Below are 27,377 nucleotides of genomic sequence, written 5' to 3'. Positions count from 1 at the left end.
GCAGAGCCCCTAAGGTGCCAGAAAAGCAGAAATCCCTCACAAATGACAAATTTTACAAACTGCACTCAATGACTTTATCTAGGGTGCAGTGAGTATATTGACACTACAGGTATGTCAAAATTTTCTACTATTGGGCAGTGAAGAAAAAAAAATTAAATGTTTACCACCAAAATGTTTTACCCCAGATCTCAAATTTTCAAAAGGGGAATAGGTAAATAACGGCCCATTAATGTGTTACAGTTTCTCCTGAACATGGCAATACCCCATATGTGGCCAAAAGCGCTACTTTTTTTTTTGGACCAACTACTGAATTGTTTTAACCCCTTAGATAAAAGTATACGTTTGGTATCTACGAACTCCTACTGACCGTTTTACCATATAGCAAACACTGAATAAAATACCCCCCAAAACAATTGTGCAATTGCACCATAAATAAAAAAAAAAAAAAAAGTTACGGGTCTTGCAAGACTGGGAGCAAAAAATGAAAAAGAAAAAAAAAAAATCACCCACGGGTGAAGGAGTTAAAAGAATGGCTGAATTGAACAGATTTTGGGTGACATTAAAAAGGTGGTGGTGGGGGAGAGGATGTATTCCTTGCAATTTTTTGTCTTTCCAACACAGAAACCTGGCATCTTAACAGGGTTGTGAAGAAATTTTTATATGCACTGTACATACTCATTGTGGAACAGATATAGAATATATATTTTGTTAACAGTTAGGAGCCTTTCTAGAACAGGTAATCAGATCATTGCTTTCAATTTTGTGTTCCAAACATATCGGAGACTGATATCAGATTGGATGGTATACATTGTGTATTTTGTTTCAATACTCACTTTTTCGATCTCCTTGAGCAAACTGAATTTCAATTTGGCGTCCACAAATCCATCGTCTGTCTAAATTATGCAAGGCATCTTCTGCATCGCGGACATCTTCAAACGTGCTAGCAGTTAAGGTACTTTACAGTATTGTGTGGATAAAATACAAGCTATTTGTGCAATATGTTCAACATAAATCAAGACATACAATTAAATAGCCAAACCATTTCACCATTTATGTTCACTTAAGCAAGCTCTCTTCAAAGCCTCTGTTGCAGATCATATACTTAAAAGGGGTAATCCAGCACCAATTTAGTTTTTACTGCATGCGTAGCAAGGAACAGGCAGGTAGTTACTAACAAATATCTGCCTGTTCTAACTGGTATCTGCTCAGAGTGGTCACAGACGGCTCCTGCTGATGTTATGTTAACAGAGAAGCTCTCCTACTTCCTATCTCTGCTGGCATTACACCGACTGACAGCCACCTGCCCATCAATCAGAATGAAATCACCAGTCACACCACGTTGACAGAGCAAAGCTAAGGAGAAGTAGCTGCTCTGTTGATGCGACACCAGTGGAACCTGCAGAACTAATGGCAGGAGCGATCTTTGACCACTGTGTGCTGACAAAAATCTGACCTGGGCAGAACAGGCAGGTACTGTAGGTAGCAATGAATTGCCTGTTGGTTCTGAAGCCTATAGTACAAAAGTATAATAGTCTCGGAAAACCCCTTTAACAGGAAAAAAAAGTGTTGCTTGTGCTCTCTTTTCTATGAAAACGTTATTAAAAGGAAATCAAAACAGATGTGAAAGTACCAAGTCCAGGGTAATGGGTGGCTAACAGAACTAAAAGTCTTATGTCAATGTTATTAACCCATCCCTAATTGTTACAGAAATGACAGTTCTATTGATAAGAAATATTCCTGCAAAGAAACTAGGGAACTAGAGGTTAAGGGGATGTTTAACATACTTGCATCTATGTTTAAAAGGGCCATTTCATAACATAATTATGGCTTATTCTTACAATAGGTCATCAATACCCAATAGGTGTGGGGTACAATCAAATACTACAAGATTAAATCTGAGCTGCCAGACAATACCAGACAGCCACAATTCATTCTCACAGTGCTCTTTTGCAGCTTTTTGTAAAAAGCATGAAAAATGCGGAGTTTGCAGCAAAAAAAAAAAAAAAATTACACACGCTACGCATGTTTTTGATGGGTTTTTCATGTTCAATAACCATAGCTAAATTGCAGAGTGAATATACGCTAAAGCTTTATAAAAATAACAAAACGCACACAGCGTTGCTCAAAAAACTGGGGTGGGGGGAATAAAGTGCACCATTTGAATCCCATTGTAGGAACTGCCATTATTTTGCGGTTATAAAATGCATGGAAAAAAGCAGCAAAGCAGCAACTTGTGAAAAGATCCTGATATGCATGGTGATATGACAGCAGACAAAGATGGGGAATGTAGATAAAAATATACTGAAGTCAGTACCCACAGGTAGGATAAGTGACTAATATTTCCTCATGTTTGCTGCTCGGCTGCATTTTAACTCAACTCTTAAGACAGTCCTGTGATCTATAACTAGTGTCTAAAGTCAGTGGCAAATTGAAAGGTCTGCCCACACCTCTGCAGCTGCCACTTTTTTGACAAGGATAATGGAGCACTAGTTGCAGATGTGGAGAAAAAGGTAGAGTGACGGCAATTAGGTATTATGATCACACTAGAGTCTATGTATAGTTACTTCACTATAGGGTGCTTTACACTCTGCGACATCGCTAGTGACCTCATTAGCGATGTGACACGGCAGATCGCAGATGCGATCTGCCGAGATTGCACATAGGTCGTTTTTATAGGGCCGGTCACATGTGCGATCTCGGCAGATCGCAGCTGCGATCTGGAGTGTCACATCGCTAATGAGATCGCTAGCGATGTCGCAGCGTGTAAAGCACCCTTATGGTGGGTGGAAGCTTGCTTTATGACACCCATTGTTGATACAGGATGCTTTTCCCCCCCTCCTTAGATTAGCTTCTGTGTATATTATTCCATCACAGGATAACCATAAATTTAGTTCAGGGAGAGAAGAATTCTACGGCAAAGATCAAACAAAGAAGGGAATTTGGTTAACTTACCGTAAATTCCTTTTCTTCTAGCTCCAATTGGGAGACCCAGACAATTGGGTGTATACCGTAGCTTATGCCTCCGGAGGCCACACAAAGTATTACACTAAAAGTGTAAAGCCCCTCCCCTTCTGCCTATACACCCCCCGTGCTCACGGGCTACTCAGTTTTGGTGCAAAAGCAAGAAGAAGGAGGAAAAAATTATAATTGGTTTAAAGTAAATTCAATCCGAAGGAATATCGGAGAACTGAAACCATTCAACATGAACAACATGTGTACACAAAAAACAGGGGCGGGTGCTGGGTCTCCCAATTGGAGCTAGAAGAAAAGGAATTTACGGTAAGTAAACAAAATTCCCTTCTTTGTCGCTCCATTGGGAGACCCAGACAATTAGGATGTCCAAAAGCAGTCCCTGGGTGGGTAAATAATACCTCATAATAGAGCCGCAACCGGCTCCGTCCTACAGGTGGCCAACCGCCGCCTGAAGGACTCGCCTACCTAGGCTGGCATCTGCCAAAGCATAGGTATGCACCTGATAGTGTTTCGTGAAAGTGTGCAGGCTCGACCAGGTAGCCGCCTGACACACCTGCTGAGCCGTAGCCTGGTGCCGCAAGGCCCAGGACGCTCCCACGGCCCTAGTAGAATGGGCCTTCAGCCCTGAGGGAACCGGAAGCCCGGAGGAACGCTAAGCCTCGAGAATTGGTTCCTTGATCCACCGAGCCAGGGTTGATTTGGAAGCTTGTGTCCCTTTACGCTGGCCAGCGACAAGGACAAAGAGTGCATCCGAGCGGCGCAGGGGCGCCGTACGAGAAATGTAGAATCTGAGTGCTCTCACCAGATCTAACAAGTGCAAATCCTTTTCACATTGGTGAACTGGATGAGGACAAAAAGAGGGTAAGGAGATATCCTGATTGAGATGAAAGGGGGATACCACCTTAGGGAGGAATTCCGGAACCGGACGCAGAACCACCTTGTCCTGGTGAAACACCAGGAAAGGGGCTTTGCACGACAACGCTGCTAGCTCAGACACTCTCCGAAGCGAAGTGACTGCTACTAGGAAAACCACCTTCTGCGAAAGGCGTGAGAGAGAGATATCCCTCATTGGCTCGAACGGTGGTTTCTGAAGAACCATCAGCACCCTGTTCAGATCCCAGGGTTCTAACGGACGCTTGTAAGGAGGTACGATGTGACAAACCCCCTGCAGGAACGTACGTACCTGTGGAAGTCTGGCTAGGCGCTTCTGAAAAAAGACAGAGCGCAGAGACTTGTCCCTTAAGTGAGCCTAGTGACAAACCCTTTTCTAATCCGGATTGAAGGAAGGACAGAAAAGTGGGCAAGGTAAACGGCCAGGGAGAAACACCCTGAGCAGAGCACCACGACAGGAATATTTTCCACGTCCTGTGGTAGATCTTGGCGGACGTTGGTTTCCTAGCCTGTCTCATGGTGGCAATGACCTCTTGAGATAATCCTGAAGACGCTAGGATCCAGGACTCAATGGCCACACAGTCAGGTTCAGGGCCGCAGAATTCAGATGGAAAAACGGCCCTTGAGACAGCAAGTCTGGTCGGTCTGGTAGTGCCCACGGTTGGCCGACCGTGAGATGCCACAGATCCGGGTACCACGACCTCCTCGGCCAGTCTGGAGCGATGAGGATGGCGCGGCGGCAGTCGGCCCTGATCTTGCGTAACACTCTGGGCAACAGTGCCAGAGGAGGAAACGCATAAGGGAGTTGAAACTGCGACCAATCCTGAACTAAGGCGTCTGCCGCCAGAGCTCTGTGATCTTGAGACCGTGCCATGAACGTCGGGACCTTGTTGTTGTGCCGAGACGCCATTAGGTCAACGTCCGGCATGCCCCAGCGGCAACAGATCTCCTGAAACACGTCCGGGTGAAGGGACCATTCCCCTGCGTCCATTCCCTGGCGACTGAGAAAGTCTGCTTCCCAGTTTTCTACGCCCGGGATGTGAACTGCGGATATGGTGGAGGCTGTGGCTTCCACCCACAGCAGAATCCGCCGAACTTCCTGGAAGGCTTGCCGACTGCGTGTCCCGCCTTGGTGGTTGATGTATGCCACCGCTGTGGAGTTGTCCGACTGAATTCGGATCTGTTTGCCTTCCAGCCACGGCTGGAACGCCTTTAGGGCAAGATACACTGCCCTTATCTCCAGAACATTGATCTGAAGGGAGGACTCTGAGTCCAAGTCCCCTGAGCCCTGTGGTGGAGAAAGACCGCTCCCCACCCTGACAGGCTCGCGTCCGTCGTGACCACAGCCCAGGATGGGGGCAGGAAGGATTTCCCCTTCGACAGAGAAGTGGGAAGAAGCCACCACTGAAGGGAAGCTTTGGCTGCCCGAGAAAGGGAGACGTTCCTGTCGAGGGACGTCGACTTCCTGTCCCATTTGCGGAGAATGTCCCATTGAAGTGGGCGCAGCTGAAACTGCGCAAAAGGAACTGCCTCCATTGCTGCCACCATCTTCCCTAGGAAGTGCATGAGGCGCCTCAGGGGGTGTGACTGACCATGAAGGAGAGATTGCACCCCTGTCTGTAGTGAACGCTGTTTGTTCAGCGGAAGCTTCACTATCGCTGAGAGAGTATGAAACTCCATGCCAAGATATGTCAGTGATTGGGCCGGTGTCAGATTTGACTTTGGAAAATTGATGATCCACCCGAAACTCTGGAGAGTTTCCAGAGCAATGTTCAGGCTGTGTTGGCATGCCCCTTGAGAGGGTGCCTTGACAAGTAGATCGTCTAAGTAAGGGATCACCGAGTGTCCCTGAGAGTGTAGGATTGCCACCACTGTTGCCATGACCTTGGTGAAGACCCGTGGGGCTGTTGCCAGGCCAAAAGGTAGTGCCACGAACTGAAGGTGTTCGTCCCCTATGGCGAAGCGCAGGAAGCGCTGATGCTCTGGCGCAATCGGTACGTGGAGATAAGCATCTTTGATGTCTATTGATGCCAGGAAATCTCCTTGGGCCATTGAGGCGATGACGGAGCAGAGCGATTCCATCCGGAACCGCCTGGTTTTCACATGCTTGTTGAGCAGCTTTAGGTCCAGAACGGGACGGAAGGATCCGTCCTTTTTTGGCACCACGAACAAGTTGGAGTAAAAACCGTGACCCCGTTGCTGAAGAGGAACCGGGATCACCACTCCTTCCGCTTTCAGGGTGCCCACCGCCTGCATAAGAGCCTCGGCTCTGTCGGGGGGTGGAGATGTTCTGAAGAAACGAGTCGGAGGACGAGAGTTGAACTCTATCCTGTAACCGTGAGACAGAATGTCTCTCACCCAACGGTCTTTTACTTGTGGCAGCCAGGTGTCGCAAAAGCGGGAAAGCCTGCCACCGACCGAGGATGCGGTTTGGGGAGGCCGAAAGTCATGAGGAGGCCGCTTTGGGAGCGGTTCCTCCGGCGGTCTTTTTAGGACGTGACTTAGACCGCCATGCATCGGAGTTCCTCTGATCTTTCTGAGGCCTTTTGGACGAGGAAAATTGAGATCTGCCCGCGGTCCGAAAGGACCGAAACCTCGATTGTACTTTCCGTGGTTGAGGTCTGTTTGGTTTGGACTGGGGTAAGGATGAATCCTTTCCCTTGGATTGTTTAATGATTTCATCCAATCGCTCACCAAACAAGCGGTCGCCAGCCAATGGCAAACCGGTTAAGAACTTTTTGGAAGCAGAGTCTGCCTTCCATTCACGTAGCCACATGGCCCTGCGGAGTACCACCGAGTTGGCGGATGCCACCGCCGTACGGCTCGCAGAGTCCAGGATAGCATTAATGGCGTAGGACGCAAACGCCGACGCCTGATTGGTTAAGGACACCACTTGCGGGGCAGATGTACGTGTTACTGCATGAATCTGCGCCTGACAAGCTGAGATAGCTTGGAGTGCCCATACGGCAGCGAATGCTGGGGCAAAAGACGCGCCTATAGCTTCATAGATGGATTTCAACCATAGTTCCATCTGTCTGTCAGTGGCATCTTTGAGTGAAGCCCCATCTTCCACTGCAACTATGGATCTAGCCGCCAGTCTGGAGATTGGAGGATCCACCTTAGGACACTGAGTCCAGCCCTGGACAACCTCGGGGGGGGGGAAGGGATAACGTGTGTCCTTAAGGCGCTTGGAAAAACGCTTGTCTGGACAGTCTCGGTTTTTCTGGATTGCCTCTCTGAAGTCAGAGTGATCCAGAAACATATTTAATGTACGCTTTGGAAACCTGAACCGGAATTTCTCCTGAGAAGCAGACTCCTCAATTGGAGGAGCTGGGGGAGAAATATCCAACACCTGATTGATGGTCGCTATAAGGTCATTCACTACTGCGTCACCTTCAGGTGTATCTAGGTTGAGAGCGGCTTCAGGATCAGAATCCTGATCTGATACCTCCGCTTCATCCTCCAGAGAGTCCCCCTGCTGGGACCCTGAACAGTGTGATGAAGTGGAAGGAATTTCCCAGCGACCCCGCTTGGGCGGCCTGGGACTGCGGTCCGTGTCAGAGACCTCACCCTGGGACCTATGGGTTACCCCCGGGGCACTTTGCTGTTCCAATTGAGGGGGATGAATCATCGGTCTGGACTGCAATGCTTCCAGTATTTTAGCAGACCATTTATCCATAGTCTCAGACAGTTTGTCAGCAAAGGCTGCAAACTCCGTCCCTGTCACCTGGACAGTGGTAGCAGGTGGATCCACCTGGGCCACCTGTAGCAGAGGCTCCGGCTGAGTAAGTGCCACAGGGGCCGAGCATTGCACACAATGAGGGTCAGTGGAACCTGCCGGTAGTACAGCTGTACATGAGGTACAGGTTGCAAAGTACGCCTGTGCTTTGGCACCCTTGCTTTTTGCAGATGACATGTTGTCTCCTCTGAGAACAACCAGGAGGGTATATAGCCAAAAATCAACAGAGCGACCGTACAGTGCAATATTATATATATATATATATATACATACACACTTCGGTACTCAGTGGGGCCAGCACCACAGGTGCTGCTTACCGACCGCTCAGAGCGGTTGTGTGGTCACCAGATTCCCTGCCTGGGTCTCCCTGTGTTGTCTCTCCTCTCCAGCGTCTGAATCGCTGACAGGAATGGCTGCCGGCGTTCTGTGGGGAGGAGGAGACCGTGGGCGTGCCCAAGAAAAGTGCGGGAATCCAGTGCCCCACTGTACTGAGTGAGGAGGGCGGAGGATACTAATGTATGCTCCAGCCCTCCGCTGACGAACCGTGCAGCGTCCCGCCCCTCCCCTGACTGGCAGGCCTGTGGGCGGGAATAAACGACACTAGGCCGCAGAAGCCGGGGACTAAAGTTATAAGCGCGGCCGGCAATAAGCGCAGCCGCGCGGTAGTCCCCCGGCGCACGAACACCTCCAGCAGTGCTGGAAAGTGTCTGGCACAAGCGCTCCATGTCCGGCGCACTAACACACCCAGCAGAGCTGGAAAGTGTCTGGCACAAGAGCTCCATGTCCGGCGCACTAACACACCCAGCAGCGCTGGAAAGTGTCTGGCACAAGCGCTCCATGTCCGGCGCACTAACACACCCAGCAGAGCTGGAGTGTCTGGCCCAAGCGCTCCATGCGCGGTCCCCACGGGGACACAGAGTACCTCATAGTAGCAGGGCCTTGTCCCTGACGATACCCAGCTCCTATCCTGCAGATTCCCAGGGGCTGCGGAGGGAGCACGGTCCCAGTGCCTAGAGACCGATCCGGATCCCACTTCACCCAGAGCCCATTAAGGGATGGGGAAGGAAAACAGCATGTGGCTCCTGCCTGTGTACCCGCAATGGGTACCTCAACCTTAACAACACCGCCGACAAAGTGGGGTGAGAAGGGAGCATGCTGGGGGCCCTGTTATGGGCCCTCTTTTCTTCCATCCGACCTAGTCAGCAGCTGCTGCTGACCAAGCTGTGGAGCTATGCGTGGATGTCTGCCTCCTTCGCACAAAGCATAAAAACTGAGGAGCCCGTGAGCACGGGGGGTGTATAGGCAGAAGGGGAGGGGCTTTACACTTTTAGTGTAATACTTTGTGTGGCCTCCGGAGGCATAGCTATACACCCAATTGTCTGGGTCTCCCAATGGAGCGACAAAGAAAGCACAGATTACTAAAAGCACATTTAAACAGACGAAGTGTCCGAACACATTCGATGGGTCATTAGATTGTTAAGGCCCTGTGCGCACACTGCGGTTTTTTACCTCTAGGTTTTGCTGCAGAATTCTGCCGAAAAAAGAATGAGCATGTCACTTCTTTTCCGCAGGTACCTGCGGTTTTAGCCATAGATAATGGTAAAAAACCGCAGGGACCAACCAGCGGAAAAACTGAAAGTGCGTTATTACCGCGGTTTTTACCGCGAGTGCAGTATTCTGCCAGAGGGTGCAGATTTTTCTTAAGAAAAAGTTATTTCCCAGTGTGCATAAGGCCCAATACTGGCAAAAAGATTATCAGTAGATAGCTGTGATGAGCTGAATGAAAAGTAGCATTTGTTAAATTTCTCCTGTGGAGATACTAGCTTGTAAAGTTTGGGTCATATTTTATGATTAGCCTAACGAGGCTTCACTAGAGATTTGCCTCTGGGGCCACGTACAACTTCCCAGCAACATACTGTTCAGTGGAGGAGGGACAGGGAAGGAAAATCACAACCCCACAATAGATTAGAGCAGGTTTCTCAATACATGGTATGTAAAGACCAACAGATCGCACTGTAGAATGGTGTGTGATTACATATACCTTTCACCTCACAGCAGTCATGGTGGGTGGGTGCACTGCAGCAGAGCTGAGCTTTGTCTCATCACAAGCACTCAGAGCTCCTCACAGTGCTATCCGTTCTGCCCCGCCTCCACACGGACTGCAGTGAGATGAAAGCTGAGGTTTGTTACCACACACCTCTGCTCTACTCATGGCACTTTGTAATCACATACAGCACTGCAGCAAAATCAATGTCATTACATGTCCCACACGGAGAAAGCCCATCATATGCTACTGAGGAGGTGTATTCCATTTTTCGCCACAGTACAATACTGCTTGCTAATGATTGATCAGTGTTGTGCAGGGGAAGAAATACACACCATAAGAAACTCATCTCTGATAACACCCAGTAGGTCTTATAAACTACAACACAATTCTTTAACTTGTAAAGAGAACCGGATAGCTGAAACATGCTGCTTGTGGATTGCGCAGCATGTATCAGACACCGGCTGTATGATCTCCGCCAGGTTTGTTTGACTATGAAACACCGTGGCGAGCCAGGGAGAAGCCACTGGGAAACCACATGTCCGGCTAGTCTCAAGCGTGATCTCACTCCCTGCTGGCTATTAAACTGCACATTTCTCCGAAAAGCCGCAGCATTTCAGAGTCACACATACCTGGCTGAATTCATACAGCCAATGGATTGGGCAGAATTTATCAGCTGTCAGGTTCACTTGATCGCCATAACAGGTGAGAGGAGGGGAAAACAAAAAAAAAAACAACTAGGTTCTACTTAGTTCTTAAGGCACTATTTCATGATGTGGCCAGTTTGACATGATAAAAATGATGAACAGTCCCTTAAATCATTCCACTTTGCAAGGGGAATCGGCACAAAGACCATACGATTGTGAACCATGAGCAGTTCTGGGTGCATATTTCTAATCCTTGCCTAACAGTCCCTGTATCTAGTAGTATACATAAAAAGATCTTTAGAAAAAGCCTAAATATCCTTTATATCCTATCCTAATGAGTGTGGGGACTAGTCACAAGGGCATTAGTCCTGCGCTCATTCGGCCCTCTTAGCATGTCAACACACACACACCGGGGCGTGCTAACATGCTATTTAATGTCCACTGCTCAGTCATCAGCGGTGACGCACATATCTGTGTCTATTGTTACCGCAGACGCTGGGCAGTGTGAAGTCCCGGCACTTCCGGTCATGTACACTAGACCTCTGAAGCTGGGACGTGTACACCCAGCTTCATAGTGCGCATGACAAAGTGTGTTGACTTTCGATCACACGCACTACCCAGTGTCTGATGCGGTGAGAACGCACGACCAGACAGTAAGCCGGATGGTTGTTGATGCCAAATGTCAATTGCTTGGTGGGAGACCGATTAGACCCCGATACATGTACTTTATAAAACTGGCTTTAGTGGTAGGAACATTTTCCTTTTTCAGTTTACACTCCATGATAACGGCACACCCACATACTTTAAGCTATGAATGGAGGAGGCACATACTGATTGGCGAGGCAAACAGGTGTGAAAAGGCAGTTTATGCAGACCGATTTTAACCTTTATAGCATGCTTGATCACAACAGTAAAACAGCTACTAGCATTGCAGTCTTAACCAATCAAAAATACTTTTCCTTAGCATGCCCAGTAGGGTGGTTTACAAATGCAGTCCACATTTTTCAGTGAGCTCACAAATCTGTGCTTATATTTTTCTGTATTGTTTATATAGTTTTTATTATATCACTTGATCTTGTATGTCTATGGTGTATTGGTAAAGCTATTATGTTTCATGACATGTTTGCTATAAGAATTTTATTTAGTTTTGATTGGTGGCAGGGTGATTTAACAAGGGCTGTGCATCGCTGTATTAGCTTGACAAAGTCCCAGACTTTTCTACAGATCGATACATTGCGGTTTTCTGTATTTGTGATGCCATAATAAAGCAAGTTGATCATTGGATGCTGAAAACACCTTTTGCTCGGATAAAAAAAAAAAAAAAAAAAAAGTGTTTTTTTTTTCTCTAGCACATACAAAACCTCCAAAAAATAAGACAAATGTCTGAATAAGGCCTGTGTGTGGTGATATGGTGATCACAGTTATTAACATGTGCAATGGTTGTGCATAGGAGTACTTACATTTGTAATGACAAGATTAGCAATTGCTCTGCGGATGCCAACACTGAATAGCCTTGCATTTTTATTTTTTTCCTACACCTGTAAGTTATTTTCAGTACTGCACAAGGGTAAACACGTATTGTAAAGAGGTGCAGTAGGTTTTTTACAACTGGGGTCTAAATTAGAACTGGCAGTTAATTAATCATTGAAACATTTTAAGCCTTCCTAACAGCGAAGCAATTTAGATAACTTATGGGTCACAAGTTCTGGAAATGCAGCTCAAACTGAAACATGATCCACTTAAAGTCAAGTCAGTATGAAAAGCTTGGGTTATATTTAGGTCATCCTTTACCAAGTCATGTCAAAAAAATACCTTTTACTATAGTTTTAGGAAGTTTAGGATAAGCACGAAAGGTTTTTTCACTTTCAATGGGGATCTATTCTTAATACAGATTAAAGAAAATGGATGGTGTAAACTATGCTATACTTTTCTGGTGGTCAGAGAAAAAAAAATAAATTTTACAATCTGCCCTTGTGTGCTTTATAATTACTAACCAATGATTATTTCAGATTTTGTTACAAAACAAATAAAGAAAATGTCAATTCTATAGGGAAGTTAAAGAAAATTTGAGAATGTATTTTCAATATTACCTATAAAGTCCAAAAAACTAACAGAAAAGCATAGCAAAAGCAGCAGGGATTCTAGTGTCTCAAAGTAACAACAAGCCTTTGCAAAGAGTTTGGAGGCATGATTCTTAGTCTAATCTTGCCTATGAATATTTTTTACCATTTTGATTCTGACCATGATGTGGTCAACTGTTCCTTTTAGGTTTTAGAAGTAAAGGATACTGATACTACCTCATCTAAGTTCAGATTGTTTTTGGGCAAGTAAGCAATTGGTCAACCCTAAGGCCTACCACAACCCAGAGTCAAACCACGTACTTACACAAAACTGTAAACACGTCTTTGTTTAGCAGGATACATCAAGACTCCTGTAATCTTGACAATCATTCCTTTAACTTTATCTTGACCTTTTATTTTTAAGAGCTTGTCAGTAGGACTTGTCATGAGATGCTTGCCAATTAATAGATGCCTTTATCTTTAACTTTGAAAATTAAATTTCCTGAATAAAGCGAAGCTTTGACCATATTTTGGCTTCTTCTTGCAGCTTTTCTTTTCCCACTTTCCCTTTATATCTTCAAGCCTGATCATTAAGATGTCTTTGCTTTGTCTACTTGTCTCTACTCTAAAAGGTTCTTTTCATGCTTTCTCTGTCGTTCGCCTTTATTGTACAGCTTTAAACTCTGAGGTAATAACAGAGGACAGCAGAATTAATTGACAGTACTCAGATATAGAGCAAACACACAGAGATGCCAAGTAATGCAGTGAATAATGTTAATGACACTAGACCCCTGCTACTAGAGATTTCATAAATGGTCAATGATTAACATCAAGAACATCTCAACAATTATGTAAATTAATCGCAACAAAGTGAAAGAAAATACCACAGAATGCTGCAGAATTACTTTGCTATGTATGCACAGTGAGCAATAGAAAAAAAAAATATGATCACAGCAAAGCAATTCTCACATGCTGTTACCTCTCTCACCATCTTCCAAACGTCATATTCCCTCATCATTCAGCTGGAGGAAGAAAGGATATTGAACATAAGCAAATCCCCTTGGGCGTCGATTGTAGAAATCAAGTGGCACGTACACGTCAACGATAGGACCATATCGTCCAAATTCTCTGCGCAGATCTTCAGACCTGGAATGCAAGCAAAGATTTATCTAGTTTCTTTTTTGCATATAATAAACAAATTAGTTCTGACCAGGAAAATTTCTGGAGTGCACATCACAATTGTAGCATTAGCTTCACTTTCAGTTTTCTAAAAAAAAAATTTGCTCAAGGTGAGAAATATCGTAGTACTTTTCCCGATGCGTTTTTGAAGGGGGGGGGGGGGTGTGTTACATTTTTCAGTAACCCATTGCCTTACGAGTTCAGACTTCAGTAACCTTTTAATGGATGCAAGTTGGCCTTTTCAAGCCCACAAGGACTCAATTCATGGTTAGAATAGCAGTCACATGTGGATGGAGTTCAGTTCCTGAGCCCCCACCCTGTGAGATCACCCCAGCACAGGACATACCGTATTTTTAGGACTACAAGTCGCACTTTATTCCCCCCAAATTTTGGGGGAAAGTGGGGGGATGCGTCTTATAGTCCGATGGCTGCGGTGCGGTGGAGCGGGTGAAGGCGGGTGTGGTGGAGCGGGTCATCAGAGGCAGGAACAGGCTGTAGCAGCGATACCCTGAAAACGTGGGCCCGCTCATTTGATATGCACACCCATCATCTCTCAGCCCTGAAGCCGGCGCTGACAGTTGGGCGGGATGATGGGTGGGGGATACGCGCATACTAAAGAGCCGGCCCAGGTGATCACCTCAGGCAACTATAGCCTGGAGCGATCATGTGCGGCTGTATTCACTGCCCCCCCCCGTGCACCATCAGCACGTATAAGTACGGTATACTCACTGTTTCCCTGCAGAATCGTGGTGTCCTCCTGTCTGCCGGCCAGCTGATCTGTGTAGAGAGCAGAGATGACGTCATCACTGTACACACGGTTCCACACAGGTGAGCTGGCACAGACAGGAAGCGAGCGCTGCTGCGTGGAGTGAGGAGAGGTGAGTATGCAGCGGGAGTCCTTCAGCTGTTACCGCAAATCCGGCCGCGGCTGAAGTGACTGCGAGATCCGCGGTGACAGCTGGAGTCACCGCTGATCCTGGCAGCTCACTTCATTTGCGGCCTGATCCTCACAGAGAGCGGTCGTGTTCTATGGCTGCTCTCTGATTGTCAGATGTAGCAGAGCTGGATGCGTCGTGGGACATCGTGTGGATTACATCAGACCTGGGTGTTTTAAGGGTTAATAAAGTGGTGAAAGAGGGTGTTTTTTTTTCTTTTATTTCAAATAAAGGATTTTTATGTGTTTGTGTTTATTACTTTCACTTACAGCTTCGTGATGAGGGGGGGTGTCTCAGACGCCTGCCATCACTAAGCCAGGACTTAGGCTATATGACCACGCTGCGGAAAATGCGCAGAATTTGCCGCGTTTTTATCGCGGAAATTCCGCGGACTTTTCAAAAATCTGCAGCACAGATACTCCGCAGCCATTTCTATGGCATTTGGGAACTGCTGTGCCCATGCTGCGTTTTTTTTCCGCAGCGGAAATAATGCGGATTTCCCTGCGGAAAAATCAGCAGCATGGGAATTATTCCTGCGGACTTCTCCGCAGGGTCCCATATACTTACCTGCCTTGATAGAAGACAACGATGTCACTTTCTCAGTCCGGTGCACAGGAGCGCGGTCGATCCAGGTACAGGAAGGAAGAGGTGGACGGGGCCTGCACGAGCTCCGGTCATGTGACAGCCGGAGCTAGTGCAGGCCCATCCACCTTCTCCAGCACAGTGCACCAGACGCTGACAGAGTGACCCGGCCGCCGGAATGCGAGGTGCTGCGTGATGGAGGTAAGTAATATGAACGCCCCGATCACTGCAGCACTTGTTCTGCATTGAGGATGCAGTGCTGAAGCCATGGTACTGTTTCCTCAATGCAGAATGCTCGCACCATATCCGCAGGACATTCCGCCGTACATCCGCAGCATGGAAACAGACAGAAGTTTTGCTGCAGTTTTCTGGGAGCACCTGCGGAATGTCCTGCGGATATAACCGCAGGACACTGTCCCCGTGGGCACATAGCCTTAGTGGCAGCTATGGGCTGCTGCCATTAACTCTTTATTACCCCGATTGCCACCGTATCAGGGCAATCGGGATGAGCTGGGAAAATTCCCAGGACTGTCGCATCTAATGGATGCGGCAATTCTGTGTGGCTGCTGGCTGATATTTTTAGGCTTGGGGGGCTCCCCATAACGTGAGTCTCCCGAGCCTGAGAATACCAGCCCCCAGCTGTGAGACTTTATCTTGTCTGGTTATCAAAAATGGAGGAACCACAAGCAGTTTTTTTTTTTTTTTAATTACCCCCATACAGTGTCAACAGCAGATCCTCACCCCTTAACAGTGTGTCATGACCACATTTTTTGCTTAAAAATTTTATTTTCCTCCTCTAAAACCAGGTTGCGTCTTATGGTCCGGTGCGTCTTATAGTCTGAAAAATACGGTAGTTAAATCCAAATGTGCAAAGTGGTCCAAGAAATCTTCCTTTTAACGGCCAAAACTGAGAAGGCTTCAACCCCGATTTGCAGAAGCCCGTTTTCACATTCCTGATAGACCAAATTTCTTAAGTCTGACCAATGACACTTTATGTGGTAGTAAATCTGGAATTACTTCGACACACCCCAATAATTCTGAGACTTTTTCTTCACATATTGTACTTTGTTAAGTTAGAAGTACATCTAGGCTATTTGATTTATGTTTATTTATGAAAATATTAAAAATGACAAGTTTTGAAAAATTCAATGTATCTCAATTTTTTAGGCCTTTTAACACTTTACTGTCATTTTTTACTTTATTGTAAGAGCCACAAGTTTTCTTTTTCTATCCATGGACATTTAGGGCTCGATTTTGTTGGGCTGTTTGTTTTTTTTTTAATTTTTAGTGACAACATTTTGAATAGTTTTTCAGACATTCACATTTATCATTATTTAGATTCACATTTATCACGTGCCCTACACTGAGCACTGATGTTGGGTTTCCATCTAAATTTCCAAAATACACTTTTCAGTGTATTTTTCAGTTTCTGATCCATTAACAATGAGACAGTCAGCTACTCTGCATCCAGTCTGGTCTCTCTTCTACAGAGTTCATCCTTTTAGGCTATGTGCCCACGGGAGTTTGTACCTGCTGATATATCCGCAGGTACGTCCGCAGGTTTCTCGCAGATGCTCCCGGAAAACCGCAGCTATTTATAGCTGTGGTAGTACAGCGAAATAGCTGCGGTAAACCTGCGGAAGTCCCAGCCTCTATCTCCATAGTGGAGGGTCAGAAAGTCCACAGGTATTTCCGCATAAATAAATAGATATGCAGTTATGTGCGGCTGTGGGACATCCACAGCATGTTCCGCAGCCGCACAATCCGCAGCATGGACACAGACACTTCCCATGTCCGACAGGATAACATAACGGCAGTGTCGGGATGCGTGCGGTGGTGATGTGGGCGGCAGTGTCGGGATGCGTGCGGTGGTGATGTGGGCGGCAGTGTCGGGATGCGTGCGGTGGTGATGTGGGCGGCAGTGTCGGGATGCGTGCGGTGGTGATGTGGGCGGCAGTGTCGGGATGCGTGCGGTGGTGATGTGGGCGGCAGTGTCGGGATGCGTGCGGTGGTGATGTGGGCGGCAGTGTCGGGATGCGTGCGGTGGTGATGTGGGCGGCAGTGTCGGGATGCGTGCGGTGGTGATGTGGGCGGCAGTGTCGGGATGCGTGCGGTGGTGATGTGGGCGGCAGTGTCGGGATGCGTGCGGTGGTGATGTGGGCGGCAGTGTCGGGATGCGTGCGGTGATGATGTGGGCGGCAGTGTCGGGATGCGTGCGGTGATGATGTGGGCGGCAGTGTCGGGATGCGTGCAGTGATGATGTGGGCGGCAGTGTCGGGATGTGTGCAGTGATGATGTGGGCGGCAGTGTCGGGATGTGTGCGTGATGATGTGGGCGGCAGTGTCGGGATGTGTGCGTGATGATAAAGGCTTTTCTCCCGGCTAAAGAAAACTTAACGCAACGCGTTATTTCAGTGGAATCCGTGGCCTTTATTATCACACTATTTGCAAGCCATCCGTCACATGCGTCACACAACGCATTGTGACGGGTGCCGTTCAACGCAAGTGTGAAACCGGCCTTACTAAAGTAGTGATGCGCAGACTCACAGATACCTGGAGTCGGATAGGGGGATGGGGGGTGTTTATTGGTAGAAAGAAAAAAAAATTACAAACCCCAAAACCCTGGTTCCGGCCCAGAATTCATCCAGAGTATCTGGCCGGACGCAGGTCCCCCATATAAGTCCTAGAGACCAGAATCCGGCGCTTAAAAATGGTGGTAGAAGGGATAGGGGGATTGGAGCAAACGCGCTATACTAAGTTTCCTTCACGGCTGTCACACTGCTTCTGCGCCAGCTCATCATACGTCCAGGGGCCGCTCATTTACGTTCATGCATATGCACAGCTTTCCTCGCCCACGGGCATTTGATTGGTTTTAGTCCGACGCGCCCCCAGCCTGTGTGACAGCGTGTCCGACTGCTTCCCATCACAGATGCTATGTGTGTCTATATAGTACTGTAAAAATTATTTAATTTTATAGCACGATATAGACCTGTAACAGGGTCTGTGATTGCAAGCATGCAAGCAGCCAGACACGATCACAGGTTGGGGGCATGTATTTTTTTCTTTATTTTTTTATTAACCGAGTGGCACGGGATCAATACCTGGAGTTCCCTGAGAACTCCATGCCCAAGCCCGGCACTTTAGTACTTTTGAGCCCGCACATGTCTGTGTCAGTCTATCACTATTGGTAAAATCAAATCAGGAAGGGCTAAAAACGGACAAAAAAAAAAAAAAAAAAAAACACAAAATTGACATGCTGCTTTTTTTCTGCATCCAAAACTGCAAGGAAAAAAAAAAAGCAACACGTGCACATCATTTCTGAATTCTCAGACTCTGCTGGGAGAAGGGAAGACATGAAGTTTTGGACTACAAACTGCACCACAAAACGCGGCAAAACCTATAGCGTGCGCACAGGGCCCTATAGTAATTCTTGAGAGGCACAGCAGTTTTGATTTTTTATTAATTTTTTTGGGGCAATGATACCAGATTTAGGCCCTATATGCATGCATCATTTTTTTGCCACTTTTAGGCTATGTGCGCACTGGGAAATGGAATTTTCTTGAGAAAATTCCGCATGCTCTCAAAGATTACCGCACCCGCGGTAAAAAAAAAAAAACGCGGCAAACCGCACCCGAAAACCGCATGCGGTTTGCTGCGGTTTTGCCGCGTGCGGGTTGGGATGTGCTTTATTGCATTCAATGCAATAAAGCACATTGAAAAAAAAATAAATTCTGAGATAGTAGATAGACAGAAGAATAGATAGAGGGATAGATAGAGGACAGATCGCTGCATTTCCCACGGTCGGCAGTGAGTTCACATTACCAGCCGTGGGAAATGACCGGTAATTACCTCTGCTGTATTCATTCAGCGCTGTGTCTGTGACAGTCGCGGCTGGATGTAAGCAGCGCAGGACCTGTGGATTACGCCGGAGCTTTGGTGCGGGAGGGGTTAATAAAATGGTGAACGAGGCTTGTTTGTTTTATTTAAAATAAAGGATTTTTCGATGTCTGTGTTTTATTCACTTTACTTTCAGGTTGATCATGTCAGCTGTCACATAGACGCTGCCATGATCAAGCCTGGAGTTAATGGCGGTGATCCACCACCATTAACCCCTTGTATTACCTTGCTGCCACACGGCAGCAAGAAGAGCCGGGGACACGCCGGTGCTGCCGCATAATGCATGCGACAGTGCCGGGGCAGCTGCGGCTGATATTCTTGGCTGCGGGAGGGGGAGTGAGGCGGGGGACATTACCCCTGCCCCTCTCCCTCCCCAGCCTGAGAATACCGGGCCGCCGCTGTGGACGGTACCTTGGCTGGACGGTAAATATACAGCGGAGCCCACGTTCTTTGTTTTCTATATTTCCGTTTTCTTTCTATGTGTGTTCTATGTGTCTGTGTTCTATGTCTGTGATGTCTGTGATCTGTGTGTTTACTCTCTGCTCCGCTTCCTCTTCCTGTAATGACATCACTTCCCTGCAAAACAGCAGACAGGCGATGTACATTACCGGAGGTAAACCGCGAAACACCGCAGGGAATAACGCAAGAAAACGCAGTGAACCGCACAGAATTTGCTTCCTGCGTTATTCCCTGCGGGATTTCACGGTTACATCGGAGTCAATGGAGTGAAATCCTGCAGCGACGTGCGGAAAAGAATTGACATGCAATTGTTTTTGCTGCGGGAATCCCGCAGCAAAACATGCAGCTGTCAAATTCCACCTAGTGCGCACAGGATTTTTTTTGCCCATAGGTTTTGCTGGTGATTCACTGCAGAGATGTTATGAACATTTTCTGCAGCGAAACATGAAGCAAAACCGCATAAAATCTGCGGCAAAATCCGGTAAGTGGGCACATAGCCTTAGTGCAGTGTGTGGCTAAAAACTGTATGTTTTTCCTTCTCCAGCAAATTCTATGACAAATCACATTTGCTGTGCGCACGGTGCACTTTGTCTGCAGTTTTTTAGAGACAGAAAAACTGCAGCATGTCAATTCTTTGCGCGTTTTGTCCTGTGTTTTTTAGCCTTTCCAGCAATTTATTTCAGACAAAAAAAAAACACCATGGAAAAAAATGAGGCAAAAACACATGCGATTTTTTGCATTTTCCACTAGAAGGTGCGTTTTTCTGCCAAAATGTGGTTTGGTTTCAACAAAAAAAAAAAAACTGCGGCGTGCGATCATAGCCTTATAAAAGGTTTTTATTCTTTGGTACTTTCGCATACTAACTTTTTTCTTGTTATAAAAATTATTTTGCAGCAACATTTTGAGAATGGAGTCGGAGTCGTGGAGTCGGAGCTCATTTTGGTGGAGTCGGAATAAAATGCACCGACTCCGACTCCTAAAATATATAATAAATTGGGGACAGGAGTGCAATGCAGAATGTGCTGAATATTTTACTAAATAACAACATTTAGTATAATGCTTATATTTAAGTGAAAAATTTATTGTAGTACAATGTGAACATCAGACATTTAATTGTTTTTATGATACAATAATCAAGATATTTGGATAGAACATAAAATATTTATTGGAATACAACTTTAGAACACAAAAAAACTAATAAATTGTAAATATGTAATATATATAATATATATATATATATATATATACAGTGTATATACACACACACACAAGATATATATGTAATCTACTGTATATTACATAGTGTATTACATATTTACAATTTATTACAGTTTTTTGTGTTCTAAAGTTGTATTCCAATAAATATATTTTATGTTCTATCCAAATATCTTGATTATTGTATCATAAAAATTATTAAATGTCTGATGTTCACATACACATATTCATGTACTACAATAAATTTTTCACCTAACTATAAGCAATATATGTAGGAGTCGGAGTCGGAGCCGGAGTCGGAGTCGGAGTCGGAGTAAGAGAATTTGAGGAGTCGGAGTCGAAGGTTTGGCTTACCGACTCCACAGCCCTGTTGAGAACTGAAATTTTTCTGCTGACCAGATGTTACCAGGGCTTGTTTTTTTTGTAGGATGAGTTAAAATCTTTATTTCTTCCATTTTGAACAATTTTTTTTATCACTTTTTATGCAGATTTATGGGAAATGGAATAGACCAAATTTTTTTTTACCTAATTGCTAGTTTTAATTTCCTAATTTTTTTTAATCTTTTTATGTGGTTAACGGTGTGGGCTGCTGAGCTCCGCGCCCGAGCGGGGCGCCCATCTACACAGGCAAATACATAAGACACCGGGAGATGTGGTGCAACTCAGCACTGCACCCAGCAATGTTAGGCTGCTTTCACACATCCGTTTTTTGCAGTGCGGCTCAATCCGGCTCAAAAACCTATGCAACGGATGCGGCGAAAAAAAACGGATCCGTTGCATAAGTTTTTCCATGCGGCCCGTCCGTTTTTTGACGGATGCGGCTTGATACTGAGCATGCGCAGTTCAAAAAACCCCGCATCCGGTGGCAGGATGCGATTTTTGCCACAGGATGCCGCGTCCGGCGTCCAATGCTTTGTAAATTGCGCGGCATCCGGCACGATGCAGTTTTTTCGCTGCACAATAAAACGTGCCAGGCAACGTTCCATCCGGCCGCCACATGGGCTAAATATGACGCATCCGGCAAAAAACGGATGCAACGCAAGGCCATGCGGCACAATACGGCGCTAATGCAAGTCTATGCGACAAAACGCAACCGTCGGCTAAGAAAAACGGTTGCGTTTTTTCCAGGGCTGTGGAGTCGGTAAGCCAAACCTTCGACTCCGACTCCTCAAATTCTCTTGCACCGGCTCCGACTCCGGCTCCTACATATATTGCTTAGTTAGGTGAAAAATTTATTGTAGTACATGAATATGTGTATGTGAACATCAGACATTTAATAATTTTTATGATACGATAATCAAGATATTTGGATAGAACATAAAATATATTTATTGGAATACAACTTTAGAACACAAAAAACTGTAATAAATTGTAAATATGTAATACACTATGTAATATACAGTAGATTACATATATATCTTGTGTGTGTATATACACTGTGTATATATATATATATATATTACATATTTACAATTTATTAGTTTTTTGTGTTCTAAAGTTGTATTCCAATAAATATTTTATGTTCTATCCAAATATCTTGATTATTGTATCATAAAAACAATTAAATGTCTGATGTTCACATTGTACTACAATAAATTTTTCACTTAAATATAAGCATTATACTAAATGTTATTATTTAGTAAAATATTCAGCACATTCTGCATTGCACTCCTGTCCCCAATTTATTATATATTTTAGGAGTCGGAGTCGGTGCATTTTATACCGACTCCGACTCCACCAAAATGAGCTCCGACTCCGACTCCACGACTCCGACTCCACAGCCCTGGTTTTTTCTGCAAAGCGCCATATTGTGCCGCTCAGCAAAAACCGGATGTGTGAAAGCAGCCTTAAGGAAAGGGTAGTATTTTTAAACAGTGGACCAGGATATTCTGATAAAGGTTTCATAGGGCTAGAAGGCAAAAATGAGAAATTACTAAAACAAAGTTCTGAATTTGTCTTAAAGGGAACCTGTCAGGTAATTTGTGTTCTAACCTAGTAGCAGTGTGATATGTGGCCTAGTAACCCCTTCTTACCCATCCCTGTGGTGTAATATTGTGTAGTGTGCATGTATAAAAAAAGTTTTATGTGTACCCTATGTAAATGAGCAGGGGCTCTAGCCCCATGAGCATTTGCATTTTTCCATGGTATCACACCCCTGTTGGCATTTGCATGTTCTTTGTCGTATGACGCCCCTGTGGGCGTGATACCATGTATTTACATGAACGACATCCCGTCGCTCCTTGAGATCCCGCGCGTGCGCACTTACCATTCCCGCAGCCTTGTTATCCGGGTGCTCGCTTGTCATCTTCAGACACGCACTGCGCATGATCAGAAGACTCCTGCAGTTTAGGTCATCCGCAGTGCGCGTCTGAAGACGAGAAGCAAGCACTGGCTGACAAACAAGGCTGCGGGAATGGCAAGTGCGGGATCTCCAGGAGCTGATTGTGACGTCACTGATGTAAATCCATGGTATCAAGTCCACAGGTGCACGACACCATGGAAAGCATGCAAACGCCCACAGGGCTATGCAACACCCATGGGACAAGACCCTCTGATCATTTACATAGGGAACATGTAAGTAAAACATTTTTATACATTCATATTACACAATATTACAACACAGCGATGGGTAGGAAGGGGTTACTAGGCCACACATCACCCTACTTCTAGGTTAGAACACAAATTACCTGACAGGTTCCCTTTAACACTGTACCCTGGGGCCACAACTAAAGGGCTGTGCGGTATTGGAGCTTTTTAGGAATTCGAACCTCACTACAATTGAGGGAGTACTTATGGAGTTGAAGGAAAAAAAAACAGTGCATATAAACCTCACATAAAAACTAATTAGCTCATTTCCAGACTAGTCAGCCAGCCCCAGGATGAGAACCGTGACCCTGTTCGCTGCCGCCATTTTTGTGCGCATGTCGCCTCGTGGGGGCCTGGCCGCGTCTGTCAGGACGTACTATACAGCACACTGTCCTGACGGAACAGACACCATGGCCGCCAGCCCCACATGAGGGCATTTCCCGCCACATCCCACTAGTGCATCTCCACGGCTACCGAGCACCACACGCGGTTCACACCCAGGCCAGTGTGGACCTGCGGCCATAGTTACACTTACCGAATATCGTCCGCCACATTCCGCACGAAGAGCGAGGTGTTGGGGGGACGGAGGTACCTAGACATGGCTCCCGTCTGTGGGAAAACAAACCACGCACGTAACACGCTGCAACCAGCACACGAGTACAATGGCCGCTCCGCCGCCCGCTCTCTCCAAAGCCGGACGAGATCTCGCGAGACTTCTCTGAGGGGTGGGGAGCGGGAAAAGGCGTTACTGGCGGCAGTGTTCGCGCGCTAACCTGGCCGGAAGTGACGAGCGCTGGTAGTGTAATGACGGAGGAGAGACTGACAGGAAACCCAACCGCAGGCTAACGGCTAATATCAAATATGGCGGGAAGACACTGCAGCATAACCGATAAACTATTATTAGTGAAAGGCATGCCTATACTGTGTGCAGTCCGGGGTGGAGGTGATAGGTGGGGTCTCACCGCAGGGTCCGAGAAAGCAAAACGCAGTACTTGGCAGCCCAATAGGGAGTGACTGGAGCAAGTGTGCACCGTGCTGCTCCACATCCTGACCGGGATGGAAGTGCCGGAGACCCCAGAGGACAGCAACTCGTGTCCTAGTCTGTGGCAGGAGAGGACCTGTTCTCCTAGACAGCCCCTTCTAGGTGTGTGTGAGATATATATATATATTATATGTGTATCAGGTGAACAATGCCACTACCCTGCACGTGTTCAAGTGCTTAGACTGGAGCCTCTGACTGGAAACCTTCCTGCCGATACGATATTGAAGTTGCTTTCTTATTTCGGCAGTTTCTTATTCGGCTAATATTTATTTTCTGTTTTTTTACAGGTTTCTCAACAAAAATAAAACTCCCCCAGTATATAATACCATGCAGTCATGTGCCCTGTTGTGAATACACTTAAAAACACCTAAAAAACTTATAAGACTGGCACAAAAATAGGCAGCAAAGTGGGCCACTGGTCTCACACTACAATTACATACCTACCGATGCCCCACATCAAATTCATGCTACTGCAGCCTGGCCCAAATGGATTCTGTACATGGTGAGATATCAGTGGCCCACAGCTATTTAACCCCTTAAAAACATCTCTTAGGCTGCTTTCACACTACGTTTTTTTTAACATCCATCATGAACGTTTTTTTAACGCAAAACCAGATCCAGTGCAAATACGTTTTCATTTCAATGCATTTGCAATGGACTCGCGTCAACATGCGTTCACATGTGTTTGCAGGCGTTATAGTGAGGATCCAGCGAGTTGCAGTTTTTTAACTTTTTTCAAAGACGCTACTTGTAGCGTTTTTGAGCTGCATCCAAATACTGCAAATTGCTGGATCCTCACTATGCTGCATGCAAACGCATGTGAACGCTGGCATGCTGATAGACAGGATCCTGCTTGCTCTACTGACATGCACAGAAACCAGCCTCGTGTGATCAGTCTCTCTTTCCCCCTCCCTCCTCTCCCCCTCCCGAGAGCGGAGGACGCCCGTAACCAAGGTAAACATCGGGTAACCGCAGTCTTAGTTACCCGATGTTTATCTTGGTTACATGTGCAGGGAGCCCGTCTCCTAGCAGCTGCAGACGCTCGTAACCAATTTAAATATCGGGTATCCAAGCAAGTTACCCGATGTTTACCTTGGTTACGTGTGCAGGGAATCGGCTCCTAGCAGCTGCAGATGCTCGTAACCAATGTACCTATCGGGTATCCAAGCAAGTTACCCGATGTATACCTTGGTTACGAGCCTCCACAGCTGTCAGATGTCGGCTCCCAGTCTTTCACGTTCAGTTCCCCTCACTCCCGATCACATGACTCCAATGCCCGCCCATAAACTTAAAGTGACAGGATCCTGCAAAATAACGTGTTTGCATGCGTCTTTCTTTGCAAAAACAGGATCCGCTTTTGCAGCAAAAAAACGTTCATGACGCATGCTAAAAAAACGTAGTGTGAAAGCAGCCTTATTCAAATCTGTGAAATTGGTGATTTGCCCACTTTGATGCCAGTTCAGATGCCCAGAACCCATTTGGGCCAGGCTGGAGTGACATGAATTGGATGTAGGTATGTATTTAGGGTGAGATAGTTGCCCAAAGCCATTTAACCCCTTAAAAAACACCTGTTACTTATTCACATCTGTGAAAATTGGGGATTTTCCCGCTTTGATGGCAGTTCTTATGCCTAGAATCTATTTGGGCCAGGCTGGAATGACATGAATTTGATGAGGGGTATCACTAGGTATGTATTTATGGTGAGATATCAGTAGCCCAAAGCCATTTACCCCCTTAAGTACACCTGTTACTTATTTTACTTATTCAAATCTGTGAAAATTGGCAATTTGCCCACTTTGCCAGTTCAGATGCCCAGAACCCATTTGGGCCAGGCTGGAGTGACATCAAGTGGATGCAGGGCATCAGTAGGTATGTAACTGTAGAGTGAGAAAAGTGGCCCAAATCCATTTAACCCCTTCAAAAACATACCTCAGTGCCCACTTTGATGCCCATTTTTATGCCAGTTTTATACATTTTTTTTAGGTGTTTTTAAGTGTATTCACAATAGGGCACATGACTGCATGGTATTATATACTTGGGATGTTTTATTTTTGTTGAGAAACCTGTAATAAACAGAAAATAAATAAAAGCCGAACAAGAAACCAACTTCAGCATCTTCCTGCAGATGATCATTTAGGCTGCTTTCACATCAGCGTGTTTTTTTTTAACTGCGGCATGAATAGATTTTTTTGCCGCAAATCCGGATCCTTTAGAAATGCGTTGTCAATTCAATTGATTTGCAATGGAAGTTATAAACTTCTGTGAAGCTCCCAGGGGTTCAAAGTGCTCACCAAACATCTAGAAAAATTATTTGAGGGCTCTAGTTTCCAAAATGGGGTCACTTGTGGGGGAGCTCGATTGTTTAGGCATCTTAGGCGGTCTTCAAACCCGACATGGCGTTCCGCTAATGAGTGCAACTAAATTTGCGTTCAAAAATTCAAATGGCGCTCCTTACCTTCCAAGCTCTGCCGTGAGCCTAAACAATTGATTTTTATCACATATGGGGTATCAGCGTACTCAGGAGAAATTGCACAATAAATTGTATGGTGCATTTTCTCTTTTCTTCCTTGTGAAAATGTAAAATTTTACAGCTAAAGTAACATTTTTGTGTTAAAAAGTAACATTTTCATTTTTCCCTCCCACATTGCTTTGGTTCCTGTGAAGCACCTGATGGGTTAATATACTTCTTGGATGTGGTTTTGAGCAGTATGAGGGGTACAGTTTTTAGAATGTTTTCACTTTGGGGTATTTTCTGTCACCTCGGCCTCTCAAAGTCACCTCAAATGTGGTGTGGTCCCTAAAAAAATGATTTTGTTGGAAAAATTAGAAATTGCTGATGAACTTTGACCCCTTCTAACTTCCTAACGCAAAAAATGTTGTTTAGAAAATTGCTCTGGTGTTAAAGGGATGGTTAACCCATATTTTTTATTGTCTAGTTCGATAATATGTTGAGAAACAATGTTTCTCTCAAATACCTTGTGTTGTGAGAGGCGCTATTGCAGACCGCTGTTCCCCATCCAGTGACGTATCCGTCAAATGCTGCACATGTCACATTCGTGTAGTCGGCTACATTCGTCCAGACTCTGAGCTGTGAGCGGTGTTTCACTGCTGTCACAGCCCATCTGCTCC

At 45.9% G+C, this 27,377-nt stretch overlaps 1 protein-coding gene across 2 annotated transcripts in view; it reads right to left on the bottom strand.

Annotated features, from left to right (window-relative positions):
- The window catches only part of SRSF10 (serine and arginine rich splicing factor 10), a 28,240-nt gene extending 4,315 nt beyond the window's left edge, over positions 1–23,925 (bottom strand). For both annotated transcript variants that reach the window (XM_075336100.1, XM_075336101.1), the window contains exons 1-3: positions 23,742–23,925; positions 13,396–13,500; positions 834–937 (exon numbers count right to left, since the gene is read on the bottom strand). In XM_075336100.1, coding sequence (XP_075192215.1) covers positions 834–937; positions 13,396–13,500; positions 23,742–23,806 — 274 coding nt within the window. In that variant the 5' untranslated portion in view covers positions 23,807–23,925. The remainder of the gene's footprint in view (positions 1–833; positions 938–13,395; positions 13,501–23,741) is intronic.
- Between the last annotated feature and the right edge of the window lie 3,452 nt (positions 23,926–27,377).

This window comes from Anomaloglossus baeobatrachus, chromosome 2 (assembly GCF_048569485.1).
Source record: "Anomaloglossus baeobatrachus isolate aAnoBae1 chromosome 2, aAnoBae1.hap1, whole genome shotgun sequence".
Taxonomy (NCBI): Eukaryota; Metazoa; Chordata; class Amphibia; order Anura; family Aromobatidae; genus Anomaloglossus; species Anomaloglossus baeobatrachus.
Note: the sequence above shows the minus strand (reverse complement) of the source record. Positions and strands in the feature narration are given on the sequence as shown.